This window comes from Eurypyga helias, unplaced genomic scaffold (genome assembly GCF_000690775.1).
Source record: "Eurypyga helias isolate BGI_N326 unplaced genomic scaffold, ASM69077v1 scaffold2129, whole genome shotgun sequence".
NCBI classification, from domain to species: domain Eukaryota; kingdom Metazoa; phylum Chordata; class Aves; order Eurypygiformes; family Eurypygidae; genus Eurypyga; species Eurypyga helias.
This window is the reverse complement of record NW_010273799.1, coordinates 56,636-75,626: the sequence shown is the minus strand read 5'-3', so window position 1 is coordinate 75,626 and position 18,991 is coordinate 56,636. Positions and strand designations below refer to the sequence as shown.

At 42.5% G+C, this 18,991-nt stretch overlaps 1 protein-coding gene across 1 annotated transcript in view; it reads right to left on the bottom strand.

The window, feature by feature from the left end:
- Positions 1–18,991, bottom strand: part of OSBPL10 (oxysterol binding protein-like 10) — a 79,469-nt gene that overhangs the window by 9,682 nt on the left and 50,796 nt on the right. The window contains exons 8-9 of the mRNA XM_010159598.1: positions 10,022–10,168; positions 3,322–3,805 (exon numbers count right to left, since the gene is read on the bottom strand). Coding sequence (XP_010157900.1) covers positions 3,322–3,805; positions 10,022–10,168 — 631 coding nt within the window. The remainder of the gene's footprint in view (positions 1–3,321; positions 3,806–10,021; positions 10,169–18,991) is intronic.

Genomic DNA, 18,991 nt, shown 5'->3' with positions numbered 1-18,991 from the left:
TTCCCTACAGACATCAACTAGCACCCAATGAATGCACAGTATAATGAAACTCCTGTACCAACACCAGGATGATTTACATGGCGTCCCGGAATGGACACAGATGTATTAGAGATACCAAGGAAACTGCCTTTCAAATAGCATCAGAGAGAGTCTAGATCAAATAGAATCTAGCTGATCTAACAAAGTCAAAGGCACCCACACGTATGTAAGTAAATTCCAGCAACAGCCGAAAGTAAACCCCAGCAACAGCCAAATCCTTGTAACTGGGGGGAAAAAGAAAAAAATAGAATGAAGGGACAAGACAAAAAAAAAAAAAAAAAAAAATCAGCAATAACACATCCTGAGTTTGGTCAACCAGTGCACAGCAGGAAAAAAACCCAAACTACACACAAACAAAAGCCACGGATTTCTGACTTATATCACTTCATTTCTTACCAAAAACAGGATCAGTCATACTTCAATCATTCCTGAGAAACTCGCTTAACCTGGTTTTAACAGTTTCAAATAAGACTCTACAACCTTACCAGCCAACCCTGCTGTCAGAAAGCTTCTCCTAGTAGCCGACTTTATCTTAACCACCTTCATACACCTTCCAACTAACGCCTTTCCTCAATCTGCTCTGCTGGACTAACTCACCACACTTGCAATGCTGCAATGCAGGAAGTGTCCTTCAATACAAAGAAAATTCTCCAAATTATATTTCACGTTAAAAAAATTATTAGGCTGTGCATTTTCAGCCATGTACACACAGATGCAGCTTTTCCACACTGTAAGCAGCAGCTCCTTGTTCTTGGTTCAGCACTCTATTCCCCAGTACTCACATTGACCTCAATCTATTACAGAACTTATGCAGTACGTGAGAAAAAAACCATCTGCAGTAAATTCTAATTTTTGCACAGTTTGACAAACCTGCACACCAACTTAATTAGGAACACTTCCCTGGGACTGAAATAAATTCAGAAAAAAAAATTAAGAAAGCGTGGTTTCAAGTGAAGAACCTGCACTGCGAAGCAAACTTTTTAACCACTGAGGCTGTCAGGGTTAGGCTGTCTGTTTGCAGACGGCAGAAAAGCTTCAGCCGTACAGCTTCTCGCTGCCTAGTGCTAGTCCTCAACACACAACAGAAATGCCTGGGCTGCACTGGAGGTTCTCCATCACCTGCCAAAAACGCCATCACTGTGAAGCTGCGTGCTTCTGCACTGCTTACACGAAGAGAAAAGATGCGAGCTAACTAGAAACTGGCAAACCAAAGTTCCTCCCGAAACGCTCATTGGAAAGACAGGAGCAAACCTTGCAATAAAAGGGTTCACCGCTGCAGATGTTCCCCAAAGCATGCCTCCAATCCTGGGATATCCCCAGGGTCATGGGGAAAAAACCCAAACAAACCAACACCACAACAGGGGTAAGGAAGAACTTATTCTCAAACACACACATTAAACAATCCTTGGGTAGGGAAGTGGTTAATTCCTAGACCCTTTCTCTCTCAAAACTGGGACACATCAGGACTTTGAAGTCTTAAATAATGCCCACAGTAGACACCCCCAATCCCAGGGAACTGTGTGCGCTAGCAGCAAGAAAAAGAAATTTCCCTACTCCTACATAATCATAAGTGACTTGGTGTTTAATTTAATTTCCATTAAATAGCTCCCTTAACTGAGAAAAACAGTACTAGAAACTGATTTGTACTGGAAACATGCAGGATGACTCAGGCTGGCAGTAGTATTCAGGAGGCAGACAGAAGGACCAATTTCCCTTCTGACACTCCCTTCCCAACTTCCTTTACTCCATACAAAAAGCAAAATACCCGAATCGTAGGAAGAAGGAAACAGGAGCATTGTTACAGATTTTAACCACCACAACAATATCAAATCCAATAGCAAGGAAGTTTCATGGCTCTCCTACAAAAAAAAGGGAGTATTTTGCTGTCAGGAAAGAAGCTGCTGTAGCCCTTTCAACTGTTCGAGTTTGTTGTTTAGTTCTAGCTGGGAGAAAGAGCAGAACATACCTGCATGTTTTCACCAAAATTGTTTTGCTGTTATTAATAAGCAAAACCAAATCACTACATTTCCCACTCTACTTTTTTACTACCTTACATGTCATAATATTTAACATAATTGACAAAAAGAAACATCTACCCTAAGTTATCCTGGTGCTACTGAGACTACAGTCTAAAAACTAGTTAAGGCGAGACTCTAAAAACCATACACAGCAAATTACCCTCAAATGGCAAAAGGCTCTAACTATATTACTTAGAAATACTAAACCCATACACTAGCAGGCAGTGACAGCACTGGTACAGGGCATGTTTATCAGTTCACATCATCCATTAAGAGTTTGTTGTGATTCCCTGTATTTTTTAACTCACGTTGAGCAATGACTTATCCCAAAGCAGACTGTAGATGTAGGATACAGCAAATCACAGTTTGTACCTCAACTGCATGACTTGCTATGAAGACTGAGATAATACACTACCTTTGTAAACACCACAGAGACCATGAAAAAGAAAAAAATGTTAGCCTTCAGTAAAACTGTGGGTTTTCCTACCTGGCTTTGCTCCAGTTAGGAAACTGTCCCACACCAAATCAGCTGGGGCAGGGTCTGGAGCATAAGTCCTGTGAGGAGCAGCTGAGGGAGCTGGGGGTGTTCAGCCTGGAGAAGAGGAGGCTGAGGGCAGACCTGATCGCTCTCTACAGCTCCCTGAAAGGAGGGTGCAGAGTGGTGGGTGTTAGTCTCTTCTCCTAAGTGATGGACAAGAGGAAATGGCCTCAAGTTGCACCAGGAAAGATGTACATTGGATAGTAGGAAAAATTTCTTCCCCAAAAGGGTTGTCAGGCACTGGAACAGGCTGCCCAGGGAAGTGGTGGAGTCACCATCCCAGGAGGTATTTAAGAAACATGTAGATGAGGTACACAGGGACATGGTTTAGTGGTGGACCTGGAAGTGCTGGGTTAATGACTGGACTCAATGATCTTAGAGATTTTTTTCCAACCAGAACAATTCTATGACCTACTATTTTAAAAGTGAACAAGACAGAAAAAAGTTCTTTCAGAACATACTGTCAGTGGCCATTTGCTACTGCAATTTATCATATGACTGTACTTTAGGTATAATTAACAGTCTCACATAAATATAGGCACACATTTATATACATCATGTGCACCTTGTGTTTGTAGTTCTACTTCCAAACTTCACAAAAGCCAACAGGCACGAGGTTCAAATGAAAGGTCAGAGGGAGAGCAGGCAGGGAAACAGCTGGATTTGCGTTGACACTCACAGCATTAGCTCAAAAAAAAAAAGCCAAAAGAAAAGCACATTTCTTACCTTCACCTACCATAGAAACACCTATTGACATGCCCATAAACTTGCTTTTGGTCCACACGTGAGCGTTCACACACATTTTCTTCTCTTTGCACTCACAGTAAAAGCAAGAGACCGGTGGATGATGGGACACTTGTTCAGCTACAAACCTCAGCTTGTAGCACGCGGACTGGTCCTGGCCAAACTCCTTGGTTGGGTCCTTAGAAACCGCAGAGGCACCGTTAGTTCTGAATGCTTTCACTTTATCTTTAGGCACATCCCAGGAGCAATGAAAGGTTTCACCAATTATAGGGTTATAGGGCTTCTTGGCAACCGCTCCCTTTCGGCCTTCGTGAAAAGCTGTTAGATAATACTCCACAAAGCAGATAATTCTTTCCTCGGGAGTGGCTCCAGCTGCAATTGACAAAAACAGGTCTGGATGGGCCATGAAATTTGCATACATCTCCAGCAGGGATCTTTTCTCCAAAATAAATGTTGGAAGCACTACCTGTATGCAAAGCAGACAAAGGCAGACATGATTTCCCCATGATCACAGGACCGCAGGGAGGGGGGGAAAAGGGGGGGAGAACAGTTAAGACAGCTGCAATTCTGGCCCTGCCAAGTTTCAGGATGGCGTGTTTTCCTCCCCTCTGCCACAGCAATTTCATTTTCTTTGCACTGTAAATAACGAGCGGAGGAAAAAGCAGTGGCCTCAGTAGCTGTGCTGGCTGCTTCCTATTTCATTATGATTCCCAACAGCAGCTCACGCAACAGGGATGGGCTGTTCCGCTCCCGTGGAAATCTGCCTCTTCCTCTCCTCTCAGTCAACAAACCAACTATTGTTCCCCTTGTTTACAGGACATAAAAACATTTACTTTGATGTAAATTAATTTACATCAAACACCAACAAACCCAACTAATCAAAAAGGGAGGGGCATTCCCTCCCGCACCACTAGAAGATGAGCATTTTACATAAATGAACGCATCCCCAACCTGCAAGTGGTGGGTAGTGCAAGGGATAGACACATCTACCCCCTCTGTCACGGGCTCCCGATTTCACTCCTGCACCCTTGAGCACCCACTGCATACCTGCTAGGTCCCTTCCAGCCTCTAACAAACCAAGCCAATTAAATCCAACCAAAACCAAATCTCAGGTGGGTTTCCGAGGACAAAATCATGACATGGTCCCCTCCCAAGAGGCTTTAGGCAGGAAAACACTCCTGGTTTGACTCCCTCTGCCCCACACTGTCACTATATGCGTCATGTCCTCTCCCACCTCACAAGTCAAATCCTTGCCACCTCCATGCTACCCCATCACCCCCAGGTCCAGGGCACGTTCCTTCAGTTTGAGGTCGTACCATACTACTGCAGTGGGTCCCTGCGTGCCTTCACCGTATTTCAGGCAAGCTGACACAAACAGATGCTGCACAAGCTGTTACATTCGCATCCTGGGACCAGAGAGGCTCCAGAGGGGCAAAGAAGAATCTGGCACTGAGCACTAGGCAGTCTGCGCTGGAGGGAGCCAGCCCCGAGAGATCTGGATGCCGTCTCAAGTGGCTCATGTAGCACCGCAGATGCTGCCAGAGTCAACCACTGAGGAATAACTCTTTAACAAAGAGTTTTCCATGAGGTGTCCTGGAGTGCACCGCAAGACCAACCTAAGTGCTACAGGACCTAAAATAATTTATATCTCTCCCTTCCTTCTCCCCCAACACTCCACCCCTTGCTCAGGACCATCCCTGGGGAGCTGAGAGGTTGCCCCTGCGTGGCCAACAAAGCACTTCGGGCACACCAAGTTTGTCCAGAATCGAAGTGGCCCAGTGATGCCGGATGCAGACCAGCAGCTGTCCTCTATTAAAGAAATTCTTCTGCTTTCCTCTTTGATCCGTCACTGCACTTACATTTTCCCTTTCCCAAAAGCAAGGGTTATTAACAGCAGGCAGAGAGCCACTGTGCAAACCCTCATATTTGCTTCCCTCCCTGCTGCCCAAGGTTGCAATTCTAAGTGGGAGCAAAGCACAGTTCAGTCCTTTCGGATCCCACGGATAATGAAATAGAAGCTGTCAAACTTTTTTATTCACCATTTAGTTCTTTTCAAAGAAAACTTGTGAACATGAATAAACCCAACAGTCACAACAGTTCAAACCACAGTAAGCCAACAAACCACAACCACAAAACACCAGATCACCGCTCCATTTGGGAACATACACGCTCGTTCTCTCTCTCCCATCTCTATGTTCCTGACACACCTACAGTCTTTCATAGGCTAGCAGTTTTTACCAGTTTAGCAAGCAAAGTTCAATCTGTGATATTCCTCTGACTCTGCTCTCTAAGCCTCAAGGATCTACACTGTCTCTACTTCCAACCTAATGAGGCCCCAGAAGATGCAGGACCTTAATTTTACACTATGAGTGGCAAACTACTGAGTGTTGAAGCCAGCCTACAGTCCCCATGGCGGTGTGACAGCAAGGGGCTGAGACGGCTGGGTTTTAAAAGTGAAATCTGAAACTTTGGCAGGGAAAGATTTTCTTCCAGCATTTTTAGTTCTTGAAACAATTCCATCTTACTTGCAACACTCGCATGCTGACCAAATATACATTATCTGACATAATCTTTAAAAAATGCAATTCAGCATCTCTAGACCTCAATACAGGATCTCATTTTAATACTAACTGTACACTCAAAGACCAGGATATCAAGGGGGAAACTGACAGCAAAACAGAGAAAAAACAATCACCTGTGTCTCAAAATACTAGCAGTGACTATCAGTTCACTGCAGACTTGAAAGGGCAGGGAAACTCATTCGAATAAACAGCACTCTGCACCTCATTATGCCCAAGTGGCTGTCTCTGAAAAGAGCAACCTTTGTTGGCACAAACGGAGGAGAAGGAAAGAAAACTACAGACCACACTTAAGATGATGCAAATTTTATGGTATGACACGAAGAAATACCATAAGGAATAAGGTTTTCAACTCTTCTGCAGCCAAGCAGAATGCCCTGTCCAGAAAAACCCACTTAGGACCTAAGTTCTTTGTAATGGTTTGGGACCACAACAATTTTCTTTTTTTATTTGCATAAAAGGTCAAAACTGCATGGTATTTTTTCCTCTGACAAAAAGCTGGCATGACAACCAAACGACAGAAGAATCTCTCTAGAATAAACACCAAGTTGCCAAAGTCTAAAGCAAAAAAAAAAATCTCCTGATTACATTCTGAAATGTGAGAATAGTCTATGTTCTTATTCTCTCAGGCTTCATGCAAAAAGGAGCAGTTTAACAGGCATTCTCCCTCTTCACTGAGGTTTAAAAGAGATTATTGGTTCACCGCTTGATCATAAACTCCAAGGTTTGAATTTAGAACCACAGAATGGTTTGGAAGGGACCTTAAAGACCATCCAGTTCCAACCCCCCTGCCATGGGCAGGGACACCTTCCACTAGACCAGGTTGTTCCAACCCTCATCCAGCCTGGCCTTGAACACTTCCAGGGATGGGGCATCCACAGCTTCTCTGGGCAACCTGTGCCAGTGCCTCACCACCCTCTCTGTGAAGGATTTACCTATACTTAATAAGATCTGAATGTAACTGAGAACAGTAAAAGCATGACTTCTTAGGAAGAGAGGTATCTATCCCCCTTACTATTTACTGTGAGGTGAAACATGGGTGTCAGCATCATTCCCCACTTTCTTCAGAAATCTGGCCAAGGTACCCCTTGCTGAGATGTCCCTCTCAGAGAGGTACAAAAAGCCTTCCACTGTCATCTGCGTCACTGTGGGGATAAAACAGGCTATTTTCATCCCATTTACATTTTAAAATTACAAAGGAAGAATATATTGACGAGCCAAGTAAAAATTTATGACGCCATGACTGCACTACAATGCTAATTTACACCAGGCTGATGTTCTGCAGAATTACTGGCAGCCCTTTTACCCAGACTGGCAGCCCTTTATTTTTAGCACACATTAACTGCGTAGGGAAGGTAAGGGAATGCGGGGGAGTCATCACCCATCTGTACAAACTGTTAGCATTAATTTCAATCCATTAGATGCCATTTGCCAACACATTTATCAGGCTGCCAGTGATTTTTGGCACTACTTTTCATTTTTGTAAGTCCAAAGAACAAACAATTTAGACATTTACTTTTCCCCAGCAATTCCAATTTTAAATGAGGTTTAAAGTCCCAACCCAGTACAAGTTTTGTACTGTGTTGTGCTGCTGTGAACTACCCCCCTACCCAACGCTCTCTAGCAGCTATCGAAGCCTATTTGGCCACCACAGAGCCTAGCCTGTTCTAGCAAATCCCTGTGCAGATTTCATACTTCACTGCGGGTGTTTTCCTTCACAGTAGGTTTTTACTGTTCAACTCCCCGTTCAAAGACATGGCGGTACGGCACGTTTCGAAAGTGAAGCACCGTTCAACGTGGCTATCATCACCGTGGGGAATGCATGTCGGTGCAGGGAAGGCCAACGCTAACGGAAGCAAGCGCCCCGTAGGAAGAGATGCTGTTTCTTCTGAGATGGTACATGAAGGTAACGGTAACGCACCCAGCACCAAAAGCCCCCAGGGGCTCCGAAGAGCTGTTTGTTCACGTGTGTGCCATGTTACAAACCACAGCTCACAAAACAAACCAAATAAACAAGCTTGGGGAAGCAGGCACAGGTGAGCAGAAATGTGTAAAACATCCTCTGGTATTAGCAACCGCTGTGCCACAACCACTTCCAGCAGAAGGCGACTTGCATCAAGGCTATCCAAAACCTGACTTTCAGAGGAATAATGAAAACTGAGAAGAGGTGCAGCCAACAAACCAAGCTTTATCATCATCACATGTCTGCGGCCCTAAGGGCCTCATGTCAGGAAGCAAATTAAAAAAAAAAAAAAAGGCAGCCAGCTGTCTTGTAATTTATTTTTTTTAATCCTCAAAATGGTCAGAAAAGTGATGCGCACATGTGGCCTGTCTCATTAATACTCATCATATGTGTATTCATGCATCACACAGGCTAGATAGATCCAACTCTGCCGTATGCCTGTTCCCGTTCCCTTTTCAGACTGTGGGTATTACATGCACGTGTTCATGCATACCAATATTTTGCCATGCTATAAGATCTGGTAATATTTACCACTATCCTCAAAAACTGCCCTAAGGACACCATTTAAGAAATAGGTTAACATACATATTGAACTTCCTACTTGTAAGTGTCTACACTTCTCTTATTTACAGGAATTTCTCTCGTTTACATTAACTTTGGGTGTCTTTGAGGTTTTTGCCTCCTCTGCCATGACAAAAAAATGACACTGGAAATCAGAGGGAAAAACTCTTGTTTGTTACCAAAGACAAAATGTTTTGAAGACACAAGAACAACAGATAAAGAACCTGAATCTAGATTTAAACATTAACGACTAGGACAGCCTTAGCAAACCAATGTAGAAAAGAGGAAGAGCTATGAAAAATTGAGGAATATAAGGAAAACAAAACCAAAAGTGAACTGTACACAAACCCAGACGTACTCAGAAGTGACAGGTATAAATTATTCAAGAATGAAATGAAACTTTTGTTCTATTTAGAAAACATTCATTTCCGTGCAGCTATTCAATAGCTATACTTAGCAACAGATCATGGGATTGCTTAGTCTTATAAAAATATAAGTATTTTTAAATACTATCAATTGTTCCAGAGGAAGCAGAAAAGACTATATTGAGAAAGCCCTATTTTGTAAGAAAGTGACAGTAAAAACAGATTTTGATTGGAATGTAAGATCAAAAGGAACGCATATGAACTCTTCAGAATATGACAATGCCCGTGAGAACAATCTCCTGCATAGCTACTTCATGCACAAAAAATTCTCTGGTCATTCCAAACTTAATTTTTTACTTGTGGATGGAGTAAGTCAGAATGAGCTATTCTTACTTGTGGAAGTGGGTTACAGGGGTTTTATTTGCCTTTTTAAGTAGAAAACCTTTGTGGAAGGACAGGGTATTCCGTATCTTTACAAAAACCCACTTGATTATGAAGTCCCCTGAGAAGGTTTCACTGGAATGTAGGACTATTCAAAAAGAGGCACTCCCTGCTTCCAGAACATCTACCTCATTTCCGAAACTCTAAGAACTTACAGGAAAAACACCACCACCACAACTTCTCTGATCACATCAGTATGGGTAAGCTCATAAGAATACTGGTTCCAGAACCAGAAGGATGCACAGAAGGTTAAACTGGTGAGCTGCTTAGCAGAGACAAGAACAGTGATACACTGAAGACTGATTTCTTTACCATCATGGGTTTTTTTAAACTGCCAAATCCAATCCACAAAGCACTAACTTGAGCATATATCTCCTTTATGCAGAAAACTGACATCACGGCTCCCCAAACACACAGTGCACCTGACTTAACACACATGCGGGATACATACACAACACAGAGTTGCTTTGAACGACTTATTTTAAAAATTAAGGAAAGTTTCAGACTTTTTTTAATCTTGTTTTATCTTTCCCTTCCCCCCAGCCCTTCCCTCTATACCTAAAATAGCTGATACGGTCACTTCATGTGAAAGCCTGCCTAGCAGGACACAGCATTCCATAGCTCTCCGGAACCACACCCTTATGAAAGGACAAACTTCATCGTCCATGGGGGCAAGACATGCCCACAGGAATCACACGCGTGTGCGTGCACACACACACACACACACACACACACAGAGATGACCAGTTATAAAAGGGATGTAGTGTCCGTACCCTGGTAAGGTCCATGCCAAGTTTGAGCTGAGAGATGAGATGGAGAATTACACTACGTTGATCATCCATGACTCCCAAATCCTCCTCTTCATTATCTTCAGTATCTGTCATTTCATCTTCAACTAGGATCAACTCAGAAGCTGAATGCTGAAATGAAAAGAAACATCACCATCTGGACAAAAAGATACAGTATGGTTTTTTACACTGTATATGTTTAAAAATGGAGCCATCTCAGTGCAACCAAAGACAGCTTCTGTTAAAACCAAGAAACTATACAGATTTCAAATAAAAAAATCCAGTGATGGGTTCATAAACCCATCCTGATCTCTCAGAACAACAGTGGTAATTATCAGACGCTAATTTACACATTATCTTCACATGTTTATATTGCAGTGATGCCAGACAGAAATCACAACATATTAAAGTAACAAATCTTCTCCTTATTAAATAGAAGTACACAGTTGAAATTGAGTCTTCAAGAGTTTGTTTCATAAATCTCTCCAGCAAATATTCGTACTTCAAACCTAGGTGTTGCATTACCAGATTTCACGCTATTTTTCCCCGTTTACTCTATCCAGTTATAGAACTGGAAGTCATGACTATTAACTGAAGGAGTTAAAAAGGAGATTAAAGTACACACCTTTGAAAAAAAAACCCAAAATTATTTGGGGGGGGCTAAGGCAATACCATGAGACCTTATGACACTTGCAACATTACGCTGCTTCACAGCACAATAATGCCAATACAGCCTGGCTTCCAGACTAGCTGAAGATCAGGAGAGACACATCATGCCATCTCCTTTCAGGAGAAACTTTACAGTAGAAAGGGATAATGATTTTTTTCCTTTATTTCCCCTCAGGGTTTACAATATATTACCAACAATAATCCAAACAGGTGGTAGGTTTTTTGTTCAGTCCATTGAAATCACTCTGCAAGCCTTCCAGATACATATTCAGGGAAGCTTTTTGTACTTTAAATAAAAAGTGGGGTTAAAACCATTTACAGGCCAGCAATTCATTATTCCCCAAGGTTTCCATGCTGTAAATGAGCCAACACTACCTGCTAAAGGTTAGCATTCCTCCATGCTCAACAGCATTTTTGCAGAAACAGCTAGTTGGTTACATAAAATGAGAAATTTTTCATCTCGCTGTGCAAGTCTTTGCAACTGAAAAGTTTTGTTAAAACCAGCTGATATTCAGAACCAGGTTTCATAGGAATATTTCTGAATGATCACAGGAGAGACCCCTCAGTGAACAGCAGCTTGTGTAAGGAGAGTCTCTGAAATTTCGTTACTACAGATGTTTCCAAGATTTGAAGAAACTGTTTTCTCTCTCTTTTTTTTTTTAATTAAATACATGTTTAGGTAACTATTCCCCAAAGAACAGCTACTTGGTGAAATCCAAGGACATCTGAAAGACACTTTACAATTACTTTATTTAGAAAGTAGAATATGTAGATTACATAAAACAGAATCTGCCGAGCTGTAACCTCAAAAGCTTGGAGCCTTTCCAAAGGACAAAACCACACTTTCTTCTTCCCACTGCCTCAGAAAATAAAAGGATAGAACAGTAAGCCCTTTCCTCCCAAAATGCCCAGCATTATTATCCAACTGACGCCTTACGGACAAGTTCAATTAACGCAAAACCTGACAGCCTCATGCAAAATTATCATTCGGGAAGGCACAAAGCACCGACGCCTGGCTCGGCTGTACAGGCGACAGTTCTTCTGGAGGGAGCATGGAAAAAGCAGTATCAGAACTTACAGTAGATGCTTCCACAGGAGGTTTCCCTTTGATCCAGCTTGACCTCATTGAGAGCACTGAGCTACCCAAATAAGCAGCGCTGCTTCTGTTACTGCCATGAACCAAGCTCGCGGCAAACAAGCTCCAGTAGGAATTAACAGCGCTAGAAAAAAGCCAGGGAACCTCCCCTCCTCACTCCCACCCCCCCTTTCTTTTATTTTTTTTGGCTATCCGACGAGCTGGAGAGCGTGCGGCGGATGTCAATCTGCTCCTTGCGTTTCCAGTCACATGGCACTGAGCTCAGCGAGCTTAACCGCACGCTGCTCCGACCGGGAAACCGTGATGCTGCTTCCCAAAGGATATCCTAGTGGGCTGCTCTCCAGGTGAGGGGCAGGAGGGAAGGGGCACGAGGGTGAGTGTGCACCAGTGAGAGAAAACATGCTAGCAGGTAACAAGCTTTCGAGTGACCATGTCACACCTGAGTGACCTCTAGTCATTAACAGCAGCAGAAAATAAGCAAATTACACACCCACAAGTTCACAGACTGAATCATGTATTAAGAATTTTCTTTGTCTCCTGAAGATTGCAGATTCTGCCCAGGACAGAAACCGATCTTTCCTACTAAATTAGGTATTAGGTTTTTCCCTGCCGTTCAAAGCGTTACTAACAAAACAGCCAAGTGCCTCTCATTGCTGCTCTACAAATGTGCACGGTGAGGGCAAGCAACCCTATCAGCAGTTCAGGCGCCCAGGAAAGTAGTGTTTGCACTGATTTAAATGAAAGACTTTCTGCTCCCTCCAGGAGGGTAAGTACAATGTAACATTGGGATCACATATGTTTCATGGCCATTCTGCACTAAGGACTATAATTGTAATTATTTTAATTATTCCCTACTTTAAGAACAAGTGCAAGGGCATCAAAAACCCCACAACTCTACTATTAATCAACATACTGGTGACCTTCACTGCATGGAGAATGACGTCAGCTGTCTGCATCTTTTCTTGCTTTCCCAAGTAGCACTGCACAATTTACACCACAGGAACTGAACAGCCGTCACCTTCAGTAAGAAATATCCTTTCTGTATTTTCCTCTGTTCTCATTAACTGTTCTAGGTAATTACTTTTTAAGAGCACAGAAAATAGACATTTCTTTTTTAAGTAATGCATACTTTCTTTTAAAAAAACCCAACCATGTGAGCTCAGCATAGGGTGGGTGGACACAGAGCCACAAAATACAAAGCTACTGGATCTTTAAAGGGTCACAAAAGCCCAGTCAGGTTTTTAATTCTTTATTTTTCCCCAGAAATAGTATGCAGTTTAGTAGTAACCAGTGTGTAAGCATGCAGTAGCATGCAGAAGATTATGTGGAGTGATTATCCTTTAATGGCAGCTTTTCTGAATTATCAGACACAGACATACATTCTCCCCTATTCCCTGTAAAATGTAATTGCAAAGCTGAACTAGGAAAGCAGCGATTTGCCCCATTCCAGCGTGGTCAGAGCATAATGTAAAAGCTACTGAGCTGCGCCTCCCAGCCTGGGAACGAACAGCACAGCTAGGCTTGGGTGCTCACCCTGAGAATCAAATACTGAACCAGTGACAAACAAGCAACAAAAAGGAGCTTATGTTTTAAATCCTTTTCAAAATGAGGTTTCCAACATTGGGTTGAAGCAGAAGGATTTTTCAGAAAAATCTGAATGGAAAACATCAGATCATTTCTAGAAATCCCCCTGAGGTCGAAGACATGAAAACACATGCTGGCAGAGATCTATTTTAAACAGATCATCAGAACTGGGATCGATTAATTTAGAGGTCATCTGCTGGGATACAGAATGGATGTTCTAGTCATCAATCTTCATCAAAAAACATGCTGATTCTGTCTTAACAGCCTAAACCTGTAAGGGAAAGAAACTGTTTCTGAAGGAAACCTTTTGCATTTTAAAGAAATGTCCTCAGGAAAAACACACTTCTACCATCCTGAGACAGAAGCACAGAGTTAAATGCTATGTTTCTTTCAAAGGGTTAACCTGCCTCTGTTCTTCCAAAGCCTCTTCCACAAGTTAATTTTTCAAATTAACTGCTGTGCTGCAAGTTAATTTTCAGATAATTACTTCCGTTATAATGCTCAGAGCCCAGTCTTCCAACATACTCCACAAACCACACTGTGTCACAGTACTGTCCAGCATGACACGGACCCCTGTCCTGCAGCCTGCTCAGCAGGGACACCTAGAACCAGTTGCCACGGTCAGAGTCCAGCTACGTTTTGAGTATCTCCAAGGACAGAGACTCCACAATCTCTTTGGGCAACTTGTGCTAGTATTTGACTATCCTCACGGGGTGGGGGGAAGTGTTTTCTGATGTTCAGATTGACTTTTGTGTCCCATTTGCCTCTTGTCCTGTCACTGGGCACTACTGAGAAGACCCCATCTCCCTGTCCTTCACTCCTTCCCATGAGGTATCTATATACATTGATAAGATCCCCCAAGCCTTCTCTTCTCCAGGCTGAAGAGTTCCAGCTCTCTCAGCTTCTCCTCATGTGAAGAATGCTCCAGAAACCTTCATCATCTTCGTGGATCCATGCAGGACTCACTCCAGTAAGTTCCTGTCTGTCTTGTACTGGGGAGCCCAGAACTGCACAGAACCCCACAGATGCGGCCTCACCTCTCCCAAGCAGAGGGCAAGGATCCCGATCCGCTGGCAACACTCTTCCTAAAGCAGTCCAGGATGCTGCTGGCCACCTTTGCCACAAGAGCGCATTGATGGCTCATGGCCAGCTTGTTGTCCACCAAGACCCCAAGGTCTCCTCTGCAGAAGCTGCTTTCCAGCCAGCTGCCCCCCAGCCTGGATGAGTGCAGGGGCTCACCCACAGATAACCCTGCATGTAGGACTTGGCATTTCCCTGTGTTGAACTTGATGAGAGTCCTCTTGTCCAGCCTGTCAAGGTCCCTCCCAGTGACAGCACAACCCTCTGGCTCATCAGCCAGTCCTGCTAATTTTTCATCGGCTACAAACTTGCCGAGGGTGCACTCTGCCAGGTCATTAATGAAGATGTGGAGCAGTACTGGCCGCAGTACTGACCCCTGGGCCACACCACTAAGTGACTGGCCTCCAAGGACTTTGTACCACTGACCACAACCCTCCGGGCCTGGCCATGTAGACAGCTTTTAATCCACCTCACTGCTTGCTTATCTAAGCCATACCCTGTCAGCCTGTCTGCAAGGGATGTTACAGGAGACAGGGTCAAAAAACCCTTTCCAAGATCACCCACTGCTCTCCCCACACGCACCAAGCTAGCCGCTTCGTTGCAGAGGGCTATCACATTGGTTAAGTATGATTTCCCCTTTGTAAATCTATGCTGACTACTCCTGGTCACCCTCCCATCCTTCATGTGTTTGGAAATGCTTTCCCAGGTTAGCTGCTCCACCACCTCCTCAGGGATCGAGGAGAGACCAACCTGCAGTTCCCCAGATGTTCCTTCTTGCCCTCTGGGAGTGACATTTATTCCAGTCTTCATGAACCCCTCCCAAACACCGTGACCCTTCAAAGACAAGATGGTGGCTTTGCAGTGACATCAGCCAACTCGCTCTGTGCTCAAAGGTGCATCCCATCAGGCCCAGTGGGGTTATGTATGTACAGCTTAAGTGCTGCCTAACCTGGTCCTCCTCCACCACGGGTAAGTATTCCTCCAGAGCTTCCCTCTGATCTCAGAGGCCTGGGATTCCTGAAGGCTGATTTCACCAGTAAAGACTGAGGCAAAGAAGGCATTGCATAACTCAGGCTTTTTGCCATCATAGTAATAAGCAGAGACCATATGGATCCTGACAGGGGCACACCGAGGACTTGTACAGGACTCAGAAGGCAATTCTTCATATAATTACACCAAAATATTCTAACAATTTTCATTAAGGCATGAAAAGGTTTTATGTAGTACAAAAAGGATTGTAGTCAGGAGCAAGAGGATGAATCTTAGCATCTTTAGGAACTTAAAACAGCTGGATAAAAAGACATCATTCAATAACATTCCAAGTGAAATAGTCCTTAAGTCTTTCTATATTCAAAAAAATGCAAAATATATTCCAAAAGATAACACTGTATGAAACATTTCTGCACGGAGAGAAAGATGGAATAAATTAGTTGCAGGCCTTGTTCAGAAGCATCGTTAAACAGAATTAGCATTTCAAGACTAGGCAAGGATTGCCATATTTTCTGTAGTCATCCAATTACAATTAGTTCTACTAGTGCACATAAAAGTCAAAGGCTTCATTTTTATTTTCAGATTCCCTTCATTAATGATATAGGTTTGCAAGCATCATCTACATTTGCACTTGTGTAACTTGAGAACTTGCAAACAGGTTTTCTGTGGGTGGAAGATTAAATATAACACTGTAAGGTCATAAAGCTTTAGCACATTTACACTAATGTGACAAATTGGCCCCATAAGATTTTCCCCGGTCTCAATACCAAAATTAGAATTCGCTTTGTAGAGTAGAAACAGCAATAATATCCCAAAAGTAGTAATATATAATGAGCTGTTAGCTTCTTGCAGGGCTTGTCACTGTATCAGAACCAACTGAACTCATGTGTCACTTGTCGTCTCTTCTCCCAGCATGTACAGCTTCAAAATATTTACCTGCATTTACCTGTCAGCTGTGGCACGCACCTGACAGAACGACAGACAGGCTTACTGCACCCATCCCTCATCAGCAGTGATCTGCATCTCAAGTGCAGCGTGTCCAGCAAGTTGTACTTATTAAACTATTTTATACAGACTAGCACATTAGCATGCTGTGAAAGGAGGAGTAATTCCCATATAGGAAACTGAAATGAATATAATAGAAATTAAATAGAAATTTTCAGTTTACTCCAACCTAAACCTTGAAGCAAAACACTTATATTTACTTCAAACCCACTGTAAAATCACCATCACCCAAGCACTTCTAACTTCCAAAGGCATTGTCATTTACAGATTAGCATCTTCAAGCTTAATAATACGGCAGCAACATTTTTTCTTTTTAGCAAACAGGTTCCTGTACCTCTCTATATAAGCTTTTCTATTCTTGAAGAACAGTTCATACAAAGCAAAACAGAAAATACTCTTCTCAACATTTACCACCACAGCATTACACACTGTAATGTAGCTTAGATATAACAACAATGGACCAAAATTAAAGATAACTTTTAAAATATCAAAGCAAGTGACAGAGGATGACAGTCAAGTGAGGACTTTACCATTAAAAAGTGAGCACACTATACCTTATACACAGCAACACTGAGGCAAGCAAAGTGTCAGTTTTTTTGCTTTGCTACTGTCATCTACATAGAGATCCAATCAGCAAGACAGACAGTTCCTCCTTCACCCAACTGGATAAAGGAAAAATTACATAATAGGCAGATTTTCCACTTACCTTAAACTATGGGTACCAAGAAAAATAATCCAGGCATACCTATCTGTCCAAGTAGGTAACTGCTGCATCTGGGTTTGGGGTGTGAGAGTGTGGGGCCAAAGCTCCAACGTAATATGGTATAGAGAGTTCACCACTGATAGGTCAAACCACAGAATACCCAGTAGAAAAAACTTGCATCAGGAAAGAATGTCTACAAAGTGCCAAGAAATCAATTTCTTACTGAATTTGTTATTTGTGTTTGTTAATTCAGGTCTCCAGAGAAAATAAAATTCTTCAAACTAGAACTATCAATGACTAGAACATCTTGGGTTTTTTGTGTATAGATAAAATACGCATTTTGTGGTTTGCTGTTTGGCTTTCAGTGAATATGTTAAACACACTGGATGTTCAGAAAATCTCTCCAGCTAGAGGTAAAGTGCAAGGATCAACGTGTGGCAGTGTGAGCAATCTCTCTATCACACAAGATTAATTGGATGCAACACGGAGGAGCAGAGTTATCTACTGAACCAAGTAATACCTGGCTCTCTGCAGATCCTTCCTTCACCATGAAGCAAGTAAGCAAAGTAGAAATGCACCTTGATACTTCATAAATATAGACAGCCTGATGCATAGATGATGCATGAAAAAACAAAAATCACAATACCTGTATCTTGGGTGACAAATAGGTCAGTAATCTTCTTCCTTCTCTACAAAACCCACCTGCCAGGCATCTGGAGGCAAGTACATTTTCTGGATATTCACTATTTTGAGAGCTTTACTAATGCTTTTTTGTTATTGTTTTGCAAACAGAGGTCTTTTCATCCTTAAAGAACAAGCTCAGAAAGCTTCCTTTTCCTACGCTGCTGATGTGGTTAACTTTGACCATATTTAGGGGTAAACGTACCAACATAGCAGTGATGAGGACCAGATAACCCAAGAGATTTAAGGAGGAAAAGGATTGGTTTGTTATTTGAAGAATAGGAAAAAACCACATGTAACGTGAAACCAAGAGCATCTATATTTATGTTGCACTACAGCCTGTGTGTATCAGAAAAAAACATTAGAAACTAACCATGAACGTGATTATGTTTAAGAATAAAGAGTCAATGAGTGACTTAACATCCTTTCAAACAGAGATCCTCATTTGCATTTCCTACAGCTTTGTAATCCTGTTATGCACCAAATAACGTTTGCTGGACACCTTTTTCCCCACACATTCATATCTTCTTCATAAGACAATTCCTCTTGCAAATTCCCATTTTCATAAACCTAAGGTAGTCAACTCTGAAAAGCAGCTGAAGAGCAGCTAATTCCCAAGCACAGACTCCAGAGGAAAAGATGAAGTACCAGCACCAGTCCAGGTATCTTGTGAGCATCTTTCATTAAATGAGAGCTACTGAAGTACAGCACTGTTTAATCTGAATTCTAAAACAGCAGAGCTTTGCAGTACTGCATAAATTCAGTTAAGAAGTGCGAATAAATGTTTTTCATCACTGTTACCAGCAGAAAGGAACAGCGAGAAAGGAACATGAGACTACCAAAAAAATGCGCAAAGAGAAAAGCCCCATGGACTTGCCCTAAATTGAGGCAGAAAACCTTGAAGGCTAGCATAAATTACAATATTATGTTTTATGCTAACCTAAAGCCACAAGACGTACAGTACCACATCATAAACACTTTTATCAAAACCCACTCCTCGTGAAATACTAGTGAAGAACAATTTCCTGAAAGATATTAGTTCTGTTTTGAGAATCAGTGTTTTTAGAAGCAAGATGGCTATACGTAACAGCATCTGACACTATCCAAAGTAAGTTACTCAGAATTTACACGCTTACAAACCACATGG